Source organism: Tenrec ecaudatus, chromosome 16 (genome assembly GCF_050624435.1).
Source record: "Tenrec ecaudatus isolate mTenEca1 chromosome 16, mTenEca1.hap1, whole genome shotgun sequence".
NCBI classification, from domain to species: Eukaryota; Metazoa; Chordata; class Mammalia; order Afrosoricida; family Tenrecidae; genus Tenrec; species Tenrec ecaudatus.
In genome coordinates this window covers 60,208,058-60,226,192 of record NC_134545.1, presented here as the reverse complement: position 1 = coordinate 60,226,192, position 18,135 = coordinate 60,208,058, and the positions used below count along the sequence as shown (strand labels likewise).

At 40.7% G+C, this 18,135-nt stretch overlaps 1 protein-coding gene across 1 annotated transcript in view; it reads left to right on the top strand.

The window, feature by feature from the left end:
- ARID5B (AT-rich interaction domain 5B) overlaps positions 1–18,135 on the top strand; it is a 198,182-nt gene that overhangs the window by 23,434 nt on the left and 156,613 nt on the right. Inside the window, exon 3 of the mRNA XM_075534830.1 lies at positions 9,028–9,253. Within this exon, the coding sequence (XP_075390945.1) occupies positions 9,028–9,253 (226 nt within the window). The remainder of the gene's footprint in view (positions 1–9,027; positions 9,254–18,135) is intronic.

The window sequence follows — 18,135 nt, the reverse complement described above, 5'->3', positions numbered from 1 at the left end:
AGATGTAACAATGGTTCTTTGGACTCATTCTGTCCAGTAAGACAATTGGGTTGGGTCTGGGTTTTGCCCGTTCCTCTAGAACATTCCGACAGGTAGGTCAGCTGAGTTTTAACATCGGCATTGGGCCCATTTATCTTCTTTTGCTTCTGTTTTCATGGCTAGCACTCACTATTTGGGTGCTAATGTAATTTTCATTAAGCCTGAACGTAGTTATAAAAGGGGCTGTGGCATGAACACCCTCTTAATGTTGGGAAGAGTAGATGCCCCCACTATTGGCTTCAGGACTTGTTTGACCGAATGATGAGAGAGGAAAGTGCCGGACACTTTCTCTCCATGTGAATGAAGCTTTGGGAAGCAGTGAATCTGTAAATGAATCCGAGGGGAGGATGTCTTAGAGTCATGTGTATTAAACAATGTATTGAAGAACATACACTAGTTAGGATTTTTGAACTATTTTGTATGCAAATGCCGTTGACTGCGTCTTGAAGGATGGTCTCATGGCACGGGACAAATAGTGCCCCAGAGCGATATTCCTCATTGTGAAGGGAGGAATTTCCCAAATCCACCGAACTACAAGCGACACACAAATGTCTGGTAAGAGGGAGCCGGCCCGGGAAACGGGGATGAGCCTTTACACGAATGAGCCTCTGTGGCAAATCTGTTCAGGATCACATTAAGGGAGTCAAATTAACCAAGTGTGGATTTGAGAGCATCTCTTGGTCACTCAGACGACTGTGCGCCTTTGACTAGCGCATGAATGGCAGTTTCTGCCCGTTTACTTTGGGAGCAAAAACACAATAAATGTACAAATCCTTTTTTGTTGCGAACAATAACCCATTTCCATGGAGTTAATTGCCACTCAGCATTTTTTGGGTAGCATTTCTGTGTAGCGGGAAGTCCTGACGGGACCAGACACTCTCATCTTTTTCTTGAGTGGCTAGGGGGTTTGAACCCCTGAGCTTGCAGTTACCCAGCCCATTGCCTAACCCACAGGGACAGCAGCTTTAAACCTCACCCACCTCGGAGTATTAGTGGGAGGGAGGGAAGATTCAGCTGTCCCAGGTCAGGAGTAGGATGGGGCTTAGGAGCTCTATTTTCCAATAGGAAGATGGTGCGACTCAGCTGGTTTCTGGGTTCCCTTCAGTTGTGTCCTCTCCAAAAGGGTCCTAAGGAGCCCTAGTGGCACAGTGGTTGTGAGTGGGCTGCGATCTTCAAGGTTGGCAGTTCTAAAGCACCAGTTGTTCCTTAGGAGACTGTAAATAGTTACCATCTTAGAAAATCACAGGTAGTCGTTCTACCTTGTCCTATAGGGTTGCCGTGAGTTGACCTTGACTCCCTAGGGGGCAGTGAATTAAGTATGTGAAAATGATCCTGAGAACGTCTACTTTGAAACGTGCTTGCAGAGATTAGATGATAGTATGTCTGTAAAGTACTTGAGTAGTGCCCAGGCAAAGTAAACAGCAAGCTGTTTGTACCAGGTTTCCTGATTCTCTGATCCAATGATCCCTTGCAGTACCCAGTAGGCGTGACCCAGTAGGCATTATTGTTCTGAGACAGAGAATTCAAAAGTGTTGGTAACACACATAACGAGCCCTGGTTGTGCTGTGAGGTAGGCACTAGACTACTAACTAGAAGGTGGGTGGTTCAAACCCACCAGCTGCTCTATGCTCCTATAAAGAATTATAGTCTTGGAAATTATATGGGGTCATTATGAATTAGAATCGACTAGCTAGCAGTGGTTTCGCTTATTTGGGGTTTTAGGTAGACACATAGTATTGATAGGTAACATCTGAATATGCTATCTCTCATTTTCAGTTAATATAATATATAATATTATAGTGATGATAGTAATAGCCTCCATTTCTCAGCTACTTACCTTGTGTTGACCACTGGACCATAACAACTTTAGCATCCTGAGGCTAGTTGTTTTATCCCACATCGATGTGATAGAACTTCCCAAGGGTAATGTGGGCGTTCAGCCCAGTAGCACTAACACTTGAAGGAGATCTGTCCGACAGTATTGTCTCAGTTACCGTTCAGTTTCGGCCAACATGGAAAGCTCAGAGATAGCATGCTATTCAAGAAAGTTTGGGTGAGTGCTTTAGAGTCTGCGTAGTCCTTGGCTCTTCTGAAATTCATGAAAAGTTCCACAAGGGTACCTGCCTCTGAGAAGTGTCTACAGTTTTAGTCTTCTTACAGAAGATCCACCCCATTGTCATCTAGTTGATTCTGACTCATGGAGACCCGATAAGGGTGGAGTAGAATTGCTCCATAGATTTCCAAGGCTGTAAATCTTTATGGAAGTAGCTTGTCTCACCTCCTGCAAAGCAGCTGCTGGGTTCAAACCACTGACCTTTTGGTTAACAGCCCAACATTTAAACCACTGTGCGACTAGGACTTCTTCTTCTTTTATTTGAACAGTTTTATTGGCACTCAATCCACATATCATATCAAGAAGAAATGTACAATCATTGCCACAATTAATTGCAGAACATTTTCTATCTTTCTTTTCCCACCATGATTAAGTTACCATGATGACTTTTTTCCCTCGCAAATAGAAGGGTAAAGTCTATCATGAACGCATTTTATATAGGTAACCCCTGTAGACGCCTATGCGTTGGCCCTCTCTGCTCTGCTCTTGGAGACTGGCCTATGTGGGGTCCGTCAGCAGAGTTCCTGAGGCATCAGATGAGGTTTCTCACCAGAGGAGAGAGAGAGAGAGAGAGAGAGAGAGAGAGAGAGAGAGAGAGAGAGAGAGAGAGAGAGAGAGAGATAGATAGGACAAGTTCCCCATTCCTTTCTCTCTAGAGCCTTTGCCCCTGCCAGAACAGTCTGCTATGGCCCTGGGCACCATGCTGGTAATTTGGAGAGGTGACATAACTCAGCAGCCTCTACCCCATGTTCTGTTACTATCAGTCTTTTATGGTTCCTTGTGTCATATCAACACCTTTCTCATTAGTTCCTTTTGTAAATAAAGACTCTTCCTCCTTGGGTAATTATCATTGGAATATTCTCTTTCCCGTTGGGAGTCTACTAGTATATGGATAGTCTTTTAAATCTAGTGCTGTTTAGCTGCATGAAACACTGCTTGGTCCTAATTTTTCTCATCCCATTGCTGACCAAAAAGCTTTATCTTGTTGACCCACATGTGCATTCCATCTTACATGACTTTATTGGACTACAGCATACCCTAAAATGTAACAGGGAAGGCAGTTGGACAAAGAGCTCCCATTGCTGTTGAGATAATGCTGAGTCATAGTGACCCTCTAAACTCCAAACAAAACTCACTGACGTCAAGTGGATTCTGACTCAGATGACTCCACAGGACAGAGTGGAACTGCTCCTCTGGATTTCTGAGACTGTAATTCTTTATGAGTGTAGAATACCTCATCTTTCTCCCTCAGAGAGGCTAGTAGTTTCGAACTGCTGACCTTGAGGTTAACAACCCAACATTGACTCCACTATGGTACCAGGGTTCCCCAATGACCCCGTGGGATAGAGCAAACTGCCTCATAGGGTTTCCAAGGGTGTACTCTTTGTGTAAGTAGGCTGCCACATCTTTTGCCCACAGGTGTCTGGTGAGTTCAAACTGCCAACCTGTTAGCAGCCAAGCTCGTAATCACTGGGTCACCAGTGTCCCATGGGGCAAATGGATCAAACTCAAACTTGCTGCCATCAAATCCATTTGAATGGAGGTCTTAAATCTAAGGGAGGCTAGAAAGGCGTAGCCAGCCTAAGCCATGACAGAGGTGGCATCCCGTTCTTTCACTGGTGCGCCTTGGTACGTGGGAGGCACACGTGTCCACCTGGAATGGTTCAGTGCTAGGGTGTAGGTTGCGACTGCTCTTTTCAAAAGTCAATTCCTTTTTCTCTCGTGTGTAGTATCTACGTTTATGAAAATTCTCATCTCTATGGCAATGTTTACTTTTTCTTTTTCCTTTTTTAAAATGCAATCCATCTACTTAGCTGACATCGTGTATTTTGTTTTCTGTTCCCAACGTTTATTACATCTCAAAACTAGTTTGAGATGTTTCAGAAAGGGCGAGGCGGCCATAATATGCTTTCCTGTCCTCATCTCACGCTGTCCTGGCCAATGTCTCCGACATTACTCTCCTCTATTGCTTGTCCCTGGGACCCCGTGAACAGACATACTAAAATGTCAGTAAATAATGACTTTTTATTTACTGCCGTTTTAGTGCTGGCGAGGATAAAGAACAACGGGAAGTCTGACGCATTACTGGTCAGAATGCAGAAGGGCAGAATCGCTCTCAAAAAGAGAATGGCGATTCGTAGGAAGTGGACGGTATTCTTACCGTGTAAATGAGCAGTCTGACTTTCAGGTATTTATCCTAAAGAACTCGAAACTTACGTACACACAGAAATCCGCACACCTGTGTGTCGTGGCTGTTTTCGTTGTGTACAAATTGTATAGTAGTTCGATTCGCAGTTGCCTAATTTGAAAGCAACCCAGATATCCCTCTGTGGCTGAACTGATAAGCTCTCTGATAGATTGATCTTAGGGAACACTCTTGAGCAGTAGCAAAAGAATGGATCTGCTCAATGACGGAGGAAGTTGCAACAGCACTGTGCCAGGGCAAGAAGCCTGTGTCAGAGGTTTCATACTACATGGCTGCATGTATGGGACACATGGAAAAGACAAAACCTGGCGCTGACACAGCAAGGGTTTCCAGAGTTTGGGGATGGAGAAGAATAGAACTATGGAGGAATAATACATTTGAGGGGATTTTTTTAGATGATAGCTCTTTTCCAATGATTATGGTGATTGAAGTTATATGAATCTGTTCATGTATTAGAACTCATTGAACTATATACCCAAAAAGCCCATTTTACTGTAAGTTAATATTATAAAATTAAAATAAAATTAGCAATTACAAACCCATTACGTTCATTTAACCTGTATTTAAAATTTTTTAAATCATATCTTCTAAGACAAAAAAAGTACTAAAAAGTGTAGCATGTAAACAAAAAAATTTTTTTACAGTGTTGTAAACTCTATCATCTAGCTTAATAGAAGACAGAGCTGGATCTTTGTATCTGCTTCTGCATTTACCCTGTTGCCCTATCATGCGGCATGTGGTGTGTGGGACTCTCCACCGTATATCTGTCAGCTCCTTAGAGTGAAAGAACAAGCAGTGTCTTGGTAGGATTCTGATAATAGCTTTGTCCCTGGGGACCACCTGAACTCAGCTTGAGGATTTCCCATGGTTCTATTTCCACCCTTTGAGAACCAGTGATATCATATTAGACATTTCAGTCTTTTCCTGGCATCTTCACACAAAAGCAATGTAGGCCTATGTCCCTTATGTCACTCTTTGCTTATTGGCTTTGTTTATATTGACATTTGATTTTAAATTAAATTCAAAGCACAAACGTGCTGCACATCCTATAAATGGAAAATCAGCACCACATCCCCATAAATAAAAGGTAAAAACAGATAGTAACTATACAGTGTAAAATCTAATATATCTTTAATTTTTTTTAAACCTGTGAACCATCTAAAATGATTTCTGTATGCCACCCTTGGGAAATAATCCATGTATGGGAGTCAAGACAATGGCCATGATACGGGGGTCTGGGGGAACCGTCACTATGTCAACCCCCTTAATCCTCGTGACTTTGGCAAGAGGTAGATACTATTATTATCCTTTTCATTATTCTATTGTCCATTGAGAAATGGTGAAGCACAGCATGATTAGTGAAGTTCACCATCATTCCATAGTAACTTGTAAGTCGCAGACTTCACAGACTTAATAAGTTGCAGGCTGGAACCAGGGAGGTTATTTCAGAGTCCTGGGAGAATGCTCTCTCAGTAGCTGTGTGCTTGTCAACAGGCTGAGAGGTTGGCATTAGGACATACCGCTGAACTTTATTGTCCTCATTAAGAAAGTAAAGGATGTGGAGTAAGTCAGGGTATGTAAGTTCGATGTTTGGTGCCTACTCAGGGCCAAGCAAGAAGTGAGATTCACTCCAGAGCAATAGAGAGTGGTGGGGACTATGGCAAACTATGGTTCTCATGTTTTCTAAAGCAGGTAACCATTACTCAGTTTCAACTTCCTTTTGCCTTGCGGTGTACTAGATGTGCCTCCACCTCTATGTGAGAGAAGATAGAAGTTGTGATAGATTTATGTAAAATTTCTGAATTTTAAAAATTCTTCGAAAAATCCAGCATACATGCGAACTGGCTGATTTGTAACTTCTCATCTAGGCAAACCTCCGATGACTTGGAAAATTGCATGATTAAATGACCTGTCTTTTAACAACGACTTTATATAAGCTAAATTCAAATTATGGAAATAGGCTATTTAAAACAATGATCAAAAGGGGAGATAGGCTTAGGAAATATCTCAACATGGCCCACATAAATATTGATTATGAGCTAGGTTAATTGAAAGACCAAGGTATACTAATTGAATAGTAAAGTGTATTTCTTCGTGTTCCTTGTATGTCATATTAGAGTAAATCAGCCTTATTTATCCAGTGCTAATTCTTGGTTTGCAAAGAGCTAATGTAATCATGCCACGAGCTTATTGGAATTCTTTTCTTAGACTTAGGGACTTGCCCAAGAATGGTGAGTGGTAGGAGCTTTAGTCAGCAGTTGCTCAGAATAGTAAATATGAACATGTGATTTATGCCATTGTGTGTACAGAGTAATGTTTCCTGAGATTTTTTTTCCTATATATATGTTGGCTGTTTTGTTCCTTGGGTTGGTTTGTTGCTTCCCCCTCGTCTGGTGATCAGATTTCCTTCTAAATCCTGGCATTTGACAATGTTGCCGGGCCAGTTTCTCTGTGAATCCACAATAAAACATACTGGTGGTTTCACAATTAATCCAAACTTTGGTTTATGGCATATGCATGTTTATATGAATTCCTGCATTTATTTTCATGTATGTATAACTTCGGAAAGGCTTGTGGAAAAGAGAAACAAAGAGAGAGGAAGAAATCTATAGACTGACTGTGTGTGTGTGTGTGTGTGTGTGTGTGACGGATCCTTGAAAGATGAGTTTATTAATCAATGACATCATAAGAATTGTATTTTTCCTTGGTTAATAAACTGCTTGGCAGGCCTTGTAAGCCAGCCAGAGCTAGTCATGCCATTTCTTGGAAAAGATCTGAAGCAACTGGTAATTGAAATGATAATCATTTGATCATAGAGCTATTCGAAAATAACACTCATCTCCAAACTTGTCTAGAGAACCTACCGTATTTGGTAAAAATGTTGTCAAATTCTATCTGTTGTAATTCTATGACTTATATACCATGATATTTAACTGTTTTCCAGTACATTCTAAACTTGATTTCTAGTGTGCCCTGTCCTGAAGCTGTTCCCATATGCTTTGAAATAATACCCAGGCTGAATTTTTATTCTGACATTTCATAATCACCATGTAATAGTTATAAAATGCATGACAACTACAGATCTTTTATTTCAAGACGATGGTGCAGTGAAGCTGAGTGAAATCACCCGTTGAAATGGTATTTTGTTGTAAGCTCCACTGTTTATAAAGAATTGCCATTTTTTCATGAGCAGAGGATAAAAACACAGTCCCACTGTGTCTCCCATTTAGTGGAAGGTCGTATCTAATCATGATAAGGGAAAGGATTCCATTACGCAAGTTTTAGCTTTCATTTTGGGTCGAGTGGTTGTTATTTTGCTCCTACTTAACAAACTTTCTTCTCAGATGCAGCTTGGAGCTGGATGAGGAAAAGTGAAATTTTAGATCCTACCTTAAAACATTCTTTAAAAAAAAACTAAATCCAGGAGTTCTAATTGTGCAAAGCATATCTTAATAACCACCCCCCCCCTTATTATTTACTTTGGAAAAGTGTCTGAGGTGGGGTGGGGGGATGGGATGTGGGTGTCAGGGGTGGGGGGATGGGGTGTGGGTGTCACGGGTGGGGGAAGAGTGATGTTAACAGCAAACGTAGCCCAATCAGTTGTGAATTCTTTTGTTTAATGACTTAGAGACATCTTCCTGTTGTTGTTTGTCAAAAATACTTCTAAGATTTTAGAAGTGTAGGGGTTTTCACAGTTAAAGCTATCTTCAGAAGTCTGAAGTAAAAAGAAATAAAAGAAGGCAATTCAAGTTGAAATGTCAAATGCTTCAAATAATTTAACTTAATAAAAACCAGAGAGATGATTTTTTATTTTTTAATCTTCTGGTTAGGGGCCCTCCTTTGTTCTATGTCTGGATATCTATTAAATATCTTGCTGAATTCATTCTGAGTGAGAAAAGTTGGTGGTTTCCTGGAAACAATTAGAGATGTTAAAAATTAAAATTTATGATCCATAGGAGAAACTGGAGTTCCAGCTAATTTTCTTAGATTCAAGGACTTTCTCTTAGTTCACCCTTTCCCCCCACCCCAAATGCATTAGAAGAAAAAGTCAGTTCATTTCTCAGCTTACAAAGTTTTTAGGAAACATGAGAATGTGTAAGTTTCTTTCTTTCACATAACATTTATGAACTATTTCTTTTGGGGTTACATCACAGTGTTATTTAATTTTTAGGAAAAAGTTAAATTCAATATTTGTATATAAGCCAAGGGAAAATGTATCATAAACACAGGAATTTGGGGGTGAGTCAGAGTTCTAAGAATCCTAGATTCATCGAGACCCTTTAGACAGAGCCAGGTTAACCATTAGTCAGCTTGCTCTCACTTTTGCATTTGCAATTAATTGCACTTAAAAAATTAGCTATCATCCAAGTGGTCAGATAATCCAGGGAAGCGTTGGCAAATAGTGCTGAAAATGGCTATTAAAATTACTGCTCTATTTTTACACACATTCTTGTCATATTACAAATATATAAATTATGCCCCAACTATACAAACAGCAGCAGAAAACCTTAGGACAAATTGAGTGATTCTGTCACTGAAAGCCACATTGTCTGTTAGCGTAAGACTAAACCATTTGTAAGATATTTTCTCGGGGTTTTATTGAAAAGTTATCATTTCCCTCAGACCCACAAATAACGTGCTTGTTTTCCCACCCCATCACTTCTTGTAGGATGAAGTCATTGCAGTTTCCGAAAAGGTGATTGTGAAGCTTGAAGACTTAGTCAAGTGGGTACATTCTGATTTTTCCAAATGGAGATGTGGCCTCCGGGTTGAGTCAGTGAAGATGGAGGTCTTGGCGAGGAATGGACAGAAGGAAGCCCTGCTGAAGTACAGGCAGTCAACCCTCAACAGTGGACTCAGTTTCAAAGATGTCCTTAAGGAAAAGGCTGACCTTGGTAAATATAAATTTCTGCTTCCAAATCTCATGTGTGGGCAACTTAATAACCTAATTTTTTTTTGTTATATGGTTTTCTGGAAATCCTGTCCAATGTGTCTAATTTCCTTGACCCGAAAAGAATCCAATGGTATATGTGGACAGCAGATAAATGGGTAGCTAAGGACCGGATGTCTCCCTTTATATTATAGAGCAGTGGTTTTCAACCTTCCTAATGCGGCGACCCTTTAACACAGCTCCTCATGTGTGGTGACCCCCAACCAGAAAATAGTTTTGTTGCCACTTCATCACTGTGAGTTTACTACGGTCAAAATCATAATGTAAATATCTGATATGCAGGATGTATTAGGCAACCCCTGTGAAAGGGTCGTTTGACCCCCAAAGGGGTCGCCACCCACAGGTTGAAAACCGCTGTTACAGAGCCATCTGCATGTGGAACCCTGAGCTAGAGACTGGGTGATATAATAGGGCCAAGAGGGAAGTGTCAAAGCATAAATCTTCCTAGAAGAACTCGAACTCCTTGCTGTCCAGTGCATTCTGAATCGCTGAGCCCCCACAGGGCAGAGAGTGACCCTGTACCATGGAGCGGCCTCATCTGTAGCCCACTGAGCGGCTGTTGGATTCCCACATCAGGTTTGCAGCCGAGCAACCACTGTACCCCTGAGGTTCCCTAAGGCTTCATTAGGGACTAAACTAGGATTGATGAAAAGTTTAAAATCTTTGTATAGTATGACATGTATTTGACGCTATGTCATGTTTTAGGTTAGATGTAAAACAAAGTGAAGAAGACACATGGGATATTTCACTTGGAGCGAGAGCGCAGCATCAAAGCAGGGGAGCCCGCTACTTGGTGACCTATGGCATAGGCTTCCCTTGCGCTTAGGCATTCAGTGATGGACATGAACTTTGCGCTTTTTCCTTGGCTCCTTCCCTCCCTCTTCCACTCTGAGTTTAGAGGAGGGGTGGACTGCTGGAAAAGTTATTTTGATTAGTGTTTGAGTCCTGATTCTGCTGCTTCCTTAGCAGGATGGCTTTGGACAAATGATTTAACCTCAGCCTCATTTGAAGAGACTTGGTGGGACTTAGCTAGCTGCTAACCAAAGCATTAGCAGTTTAAACCCCCGACTTCTCTGTGGGCGAAAGATGAAGTAGTCGATTTCCATAAAGATCCATAACCACAGAGTCCTACACTATGGCTTTATCCTATCCTGTAGTTACCATCAGTTAGAATCAACTGGACCATAACAGGTTTCATGGGTTTTTTTGGTTTAAACCTCAGTTTCCCCATCTTGAAAGTAGGTGAACTTTACAGGATCATTGCGAGATGCAAGACATAAAAGATTTAGTACAATACCTGCCAAATAAAAGGGCCTATGCAATCAGTTATATGATTTTGGTATTTTCCCCTTAGCTCTTCTTCACGCGCGCGCGTGTGTGTGTGTGTGTGTGTGTGTGTCTGCGTGTGTTTTCTTCTTCCTGGCTCTCTGGTAGCATTGCTCAAGACCAAAGTTGTTGACCTCTTATTTAAACTAGTTATTTCCTCTTTTGGCAAAGATGAGCTTCACTTTGAGCATTTTTAGCATATTAAAGCAACGCTGTCTTTCTCTAGCACAAGGCTGATTTTCACAGCTCCATTTTACGCTTAATGTGACAACTTCCTGTATTGTGTTCTTTGTTGTTTTTTTTTTAAACCCAGAGCTTAACTATTGGAACAAATCTAGACTACTTATTTTAATTGCCCTAAAAAGACTGAAAAACACCCGTAACTGCTTTTGTCCTTCATGTGACTCTGGTTTGTGATGAGCTGGTGCTGTGTTTGCGGATACATTGATATTTTTGTGTAATTTGAGTTTAATAATCAACAGTTTCCTGGCAGCTCTCAAGATGTCAGGTGATGATATTTTGGACATGACTGTCTCAGGCCAAGTGCACAGTTAGAGAAAATTATTCAACTACCACTTTTCCTACTAAAGCGAAAGACCTTTTATTGACTTAAGGCATTCTGCATATCCGGTTCAACTCCACTCCCTATTTTGTGAAATGCACAGTCTTGTCTTCTGATGTGTGGTAATTCTGAGGAATACATCTGATGTGTTGCTTAACTCATATGTGAGCTAAGCAGCATTGCTATTGTCTGGTGTTTTCTTTAACATTAAAAACTTCTCTTGTTTGTTTGATATTCTGGTGTTTTCTGTTATAGAATATATTGTAGCTATTCAAAAATCTAAACAGGAAACCTACAGAGGACAGTGAGCTTGATGTCACTCAGAAAAGCAAAAGTATTGATAGCAGAGTCATGTCGTATTTAAAACGGATGCTCTATTGATGAACATGAAAAGTAATCCAATCTCTTGATTCCATCAGAAGACCTTGAGATCTCAACTCGGACTTGGTTCTTGAATAAATAAATCAATGTCCCCAAACGATCCTCCTGCGATTGATTGCACTGGAAATTGGATTACAGTGGATATTTAAAGGACTTGCAAGTGGTTTGGCCGAGAAATTTCAGATTTGTGGTTTTTGAATCTGGTTGCACCTTAGACGTACCAGGGGAATTTAAAAACGATACTGATGGCAGAGTCCGTGGACTTGGAGGCAGGGCCAAGGAATCTGTACTGATAAAAGTCTTCCCAAGTGAATCCGAGTTTTTCGGCCTCATTTGGGAGACAGCTCCACTGGGGAAGGGCAAAGAACCTACAGGAGATTTGATTGGGAGGTTTCTCCCAGGTGGCCAAGTGGCATCATGTATTTTTTTTTTTCTTAATGTAAAATACCCCTTTAAGGATAGAATTTGGGGCCTTGAAATTCTCCTCAGTTGGTATGAGCTGTGGGGAATTTGAAACAAATAGCTTTTGTAATTGGAATGCACACTGTGTTGTAATAATGTGGAAAGAGAAACAAAAGCTTTCCTTAATGTAATGAGTCTCCATTATCTGCCTGATCTAAGGTTTACAAGTCTACACTGTCAGGCTTTACTTGGGGGCGGGGGTCGTCTTGGGGGGCAGTCGTTTGCTGTCTGTGCATTCCTGTCACAGCCAGCTTCCTCTTCAACCTCTTCCTTTCTCTGTCTGTGACATCAACCTATTTGTCATCTGTACTTTTCTTTCTACACCGTGGTTTGCTTATCTCCCTTTCTCTTAGCCGCACTGAAACCACCTCCAACACCACATTGTTCATGGAAGTTCACACACTTATTAGGTTCTGCCTTCCGACTCCACAGTGTTCTTACCAAAGAAAGAAGGTGAACTGTGAGATGACTTAAACCCACCCCCCCCATCCCCCCTTTCTTTTTTTTTTTTTTTCCGGGTGGAAGTAAGCAAAGCATGGCAAGATCTCACCTTTCTGTGGATAAAACAAAACTCCCATAGGCTTCTGTTGTGTTTTTCTTTTTAATTATTTTCATACCTGAGTCATTTCATCATGTTCAAACTTCAATAGTAACAAAGTAATTAGGTTGACTCTTAAAGAGAGGATTTTAAAATACAAAAGCTAATTAATGAACTCCTCATGCTCAGATGCTCAGTGTTTGGGTAGAATAAATTCCCTTTAATCCCAGTTTGTGTCACTTCCGGCCTCTCTCTGAATAGTAAAACGAAAAACACACCACCAACAACAGAAAAAACAGCAACACCAAAAGGAATGTTCTCACAAATGTGTGTCTGCCAACACACTAATGCCCTGCAAGGAGGGACTCTGCCCCAAACGGCAGCTTGCACTGTGTGTTCTGATGAAAATCACAAGTCTCCTCTGGAATCCCTTTCTCCCCTCAGAAAATACAGTTGGACATTATCTGTGGGTTTTGTGTGTGCCTTAAAAAAAATAATAAAAAAGCCTCTCCGGATTTTTCACTTAAGATTCTAAATGACTGATGACTAAAAACTACAGATCTAGATAGTGGAAAAAACTAATCATCTTTTAAAAAAAACACTTCTGAGATGTGGTGGCGTGCGCGCACTGCTCCCCTCTTTGTTCTTTTCAAAGAAAGAAAGTTCAACGTGAAACCGAGGCAAATTGTGACTTCACTCGGTGAAGGGCTTTACCTTCTTTCGGACGGTTTCATACTGAAGCTTATTGAAAAAACCAAAAGAAAGAAAGAAATCACTATGTTAAAATAAAAGGGTTAAGGAATGTATTATTCATAAGCATAATGAACACAAGAACTTGTTTTTCCAGAAGAATTGGGTTGATTAAATCATTCACTACACAGGCCACTAGTTATTTATTTTTGTCTTTAGAATTACAGTACTTAGCTTTTGTAATAAAGTGGAGTTGATGCCCATATTTGGTATGGCAGTTGGAAGTAGTCGGATAAAGAATTATTTCATTTTACAAAATTTTCAGCAACTAAAGAATACAAACACTATCAGTTAAACATAACAAACGTGCATTTTTTTATTCCTTGGGCTATAGTTTGAAAAAAATCAAATTATTTTATAAAACACTGCTTCTTACAGAGTTCCTTTAAGTGAAGTTTGAAAGCTGCAGTGTAAGCTTTATTGGCCTATAAATATGTCATTATAGTTGGACTACATTTATGTGCTTTGGATTGTTGTTTAAGCCAAGAAAATATGTCTCTACAGGTTGGCTTTTTATTGAAACCCTTTCAGGCATACAACAGAATGTATTTTAGGCCAAGGTTATTAAAACAGCATTTTCATTTTTTGTAGCAGACTCATTGTCAATTATTTTGCCACAAACTGTCTGTGGATGGGCAGTTATGAATGGTTTCATCTCCAAATGTGTCTTTAGAAAAAGAGAGAAAAGATAGAGGTGTCTGAGCTGAAATCGAGAAAAGAGATCAAAAGATTGTGGGTGTGGGCACGGCTGAATTTAATAATGGGGGTTCCCTCTAGTCAATTTCTGTTTCTAAAGGCCCATCAAATTGAGAATGGGCAGCTACGCCTGCTTGTCTCTTGCTCCAGGTGTACTTTTGGAGATAGATGGCGTGGCCGTGTTGAAAGGGCCGAGGAGGGGAAGTCGGCGAATCTGGGTTCTACCTGTACATCTGTGTCTCGCTCGAGAAGGCTTCGTGTTTTCATAGCTTCGGTTACTTGTGTGTAGACCTTGGAAGGGGCTAGCCATTGTTTTGTTCTGAAGCTCCGCTGTGAATAAATGAGCTCATGTCCATGTGTGAGACTGAAGTCTTAGGTGGTCTAATGATCACGTTATTATCAGAAGGAGGCCCAGATGTATAAGAGCTCTGTTGAAAATGTTAGCTTACCTGTCCCTTTTGAAGTCCCCGATTCGGACTTTCAACCAATGCAGAGTGGCGCTTAGTCTCTTTCCTGTCTACCTCAATGGGAGGCTCTCCTTGAAGTCCTTCAGGGCCTTGCTCTTTTCTTCTTCTTTTTCATGTGTTTGTTGTTTGTGTATTGAAATGTACATGTACATCAACCCCAGCCCTTTCCTCCTGACATGCTGTTATTGTGGGGGTTTTGTTTGTTTGTTTGTTTTGTAAAAATAAGCTGGGCCATGTAGGGTCAGTGGTAACAATGATTAGCACTGGACTGAGGTCCTTGCTTGGAAATTCTGGATGCCTTGTATTTCAAATTGTTGTTTCAGACCTCATTTGAGTTTGATATGTCCAGCTGCTTCCGGGGATGTGGCTGGGGAAGAACCTTTTCTCTGGGTGGAAGGAAACAGTACAAATGCCTCCAATAAGAAGCACGCTAAGGTGTGGACAGTTTGTCACGCTAAAGATCTTTCACTTGTGACAGCTAATGAACTTACTAGGATTGAAGACATACTTCTTACTGGGATAATTCTTTATTCCTCTCCCTCCCCCACCTTGTTCTTTCATTATACATTTAAATTTTGTATGGGTTCTGGAGTCCTATAAAGGTATTTATTGTTTATTTTGTAATTTCAAATGGGTAATCCTCGCCATTTTCCTTCACACTGTAGTTTCAGATGTTTCTGAGGTGACATGGTCTAGCATTGTTCTGCTCATGGTTCTCAGGAGGAGTCTTTGAATAGCTTCCTCCCTGCAACTGATTTGGCCTTTGTAGTATCTTTAACTTCAGGAAAGAAATCAATTAGAGAAGGGGCATACCAAAAAAAATCATAATGAAACATTCCAAAGGATTTTTTTTCCACAGAGTTCTCTGAGAACATTTTTTGTGTGTCTCATGCATTCTTTCAAGATTCTAATCATAGCACATGAATGTTGGAGACCGACGCATGCAGTCCAAGCGTCAAGGCGGCTCTTCCTTCAGGCAGTTGTCTCAGCTCATTGGAAGTGACAGCCCCGAGGACGTTGGAGGGTGACCAAGTGCGTACTTCTCAGAATTAGCACCCACGAAATTCAATATTTTAGAACAGCTTGATGATAAGGTTGTTTTCTAAGAAACTGGAAACACATGATGGAGGCTGGATTATTCATTTGGAAGTTAAAATTTTAGTTTGGTAATATAATAAAGAGTTGAATATTATCCTGGAATTTCTGTTGAATGGATGAGCGAAAATTGTCCTCTCATAGACACTGAGGCTCTGTTAAGGGTGGTACAAAAATTTGGGAATAGTTAATGGAATGATTGAACAACACAAGAAATATGATTAATATAATTAATGTAATCGCCTTAGCCATATGAAGATTTTAGATTGGTGTTTTGTTTCCAGTATATTTACCACAGTTTTTTTTAAGTGAATGTATGCTGTCTATACTTAAATTATTTCTGCTAGAGAGGAGATCTTTGCAAAATCTAATCACATCTGGGTCAATCCAAACTGGTCATTGATCCACACTCCTGAAGACAGACTCTTACGTTAAGGCCCTTGCATCTGGAATTTCCATTGACCCACACATCTTCCCAGGCCTCTTAGGCTAATGGCTGCTTCTTAAGAGCCCTCTTTTGATGGTGAGCTGAAGACACTGAGTAATCAATTAAAGGAAGAGTCTGTTGAATTTAAAAATGGTTTTCTTACATTTAGAACTGGAGGTGTCACACAAGATGGGAACTTACATTCAATTTTTAGGATCCAAGTTATGAAAATCAGGTAGATGTTCATGTTTTTTGGAAGCTTTTCATAGACTTATCAGCCTGGAAAAGGTCTTTGGGGACGGCGGACTAATTGAAGTTTCTTCCTCCATGGCCTCTAAGCAGCTGCCAATTATTGCTACTTATTTCACTTTTATTTTGTTTTTGCTCTTCTTTTCTCGGGTATCCAGTGGGCCTCTGAAATGCCTCATCATCCAGATTAATTCTCTTTGGATGTACTTTGAATGTTTATTTTTATCATCCTCTGCTCTCTCCTCTCAGGCTAACAGATCATTTTTACTAAGAAACCTAGAGCCCGATTAGAAGTAGCATCTTGTAAGGCCAGAGCCCTAGGAACCAGCCTGGCACCTTCCAGCAATGATGTGACAACGACAAACAATTAGCCTCTCTTCCCCAGAGCTGTGTGACTGTGGCTTTGCTGCCTCTCAGAGGAAAGGGGAATCATGGTTGGGGGATCTTTGCAGTATGTGGCCCTTCTAAAGGTTAGCTGTTAGTTTGTTTTTTAACACCAGCAGCATTCATTACAGAGTGTTATCCGGTAAGCAGCATTGCTAAGTGGAAAGAGCCATGATGGTTCAATGTTGGTGTTGGAGCTTTTCAGCTTCTGTAGTTCTTCTAATGAGATCACTTAGGGTAAAACTTGTCCCGATTGGGTTTTTTTTTTTTTTTCAATTAAGGTTCATGGTACCTAACTTGGTACCTAGCTTGTTTAAGCTCGTCCAACTCTATAGGATAATGGGCAATGACGCTGCTCTAAATGACCATATATGGCAGTTTAATTCCTACCATCCCCCTGGAATCCAGCTGTCCTTCCTTGGGGTTTTGTTTTGTTCCAATTTTGTTTCTAACGCTTTGTTTTGGATCGGGTGTTTTAGGCACATCTAAAAGACCATGGAGACGATGGCTTCATTAATAAGAAATGGGAAGTGTCACACAATTGTTTGTTTGTGCTGGTTGCCACCTACTATCAAAGATTAGGGATAGATTGACTTTTCACCTGGTTCCCTTACCATCTTGGTATGTAGCCTTTAAGCTCTGCCTATCTCTCTTACACCTACTGGAAACTATCTTTTGGGCAGCCTTGGCTTCATCTAAGCTCATCAATTTCTGCTACCCTAAATAGATTTGCCATCTTGGAGCAATAATTCTACTTTGCTTTGGTGATCAGAGTGGACCTACTGTGAAGAACAAGCTTGACTGGTCTACAGTGGCGCCCGGACTCTCTCTTTCAAAGTATGGCATTGGCTCCACACCTCAGGTGTGCTCTTAAAACACACCTTTCCCCCTTTTCTCCTCTTGAGTCTAAAATCTTATTTGTTTGTTTGTTTGCCTTCTGTTCATCATCTCTGTAGCCACTTCATGATTCCTGATGGGAGGGCAGTGTTATGGCTGCTATCACCATGGAGTATAAAGCACATACGTCTTACATGTGGATTGATGTGGCTTTTCCCAACGGTTTTGTGAGCAGGTATTTGATTTGGGCCTTTAGGTTTAATACTCTTTAGTATTGACACGGATTCTCCTGAACAGCTCGTTTATCTCTTAGAGTGCTTTCAATGTGAGGTTTTATTGCAAAACATTAATTTTCCTAAATGTCAAAGGTTCACTCCCCTTCTCTTCTCTAACGTATGTTTAGGGCGGTAGCTTTATACAGGTCACTGCAGAGGCCTGCTGAGGTTTACGCTATTATTCCATTTTAATAAATATATTTATTTAGGACAGATGGAATAATAGCAAGTTCTCAAAGGCTTTATGGAGTGCTTCCTGCACAGTCGGGGCTGAACAAATAGTGATTCAGGGTTTTCCTAGTTGCCTCCCCACTGCCATAGAGTGATTCTGACTCACAGCGAAGTAGAGTTTCCAAGACTGTAAATCTTTATGGGCG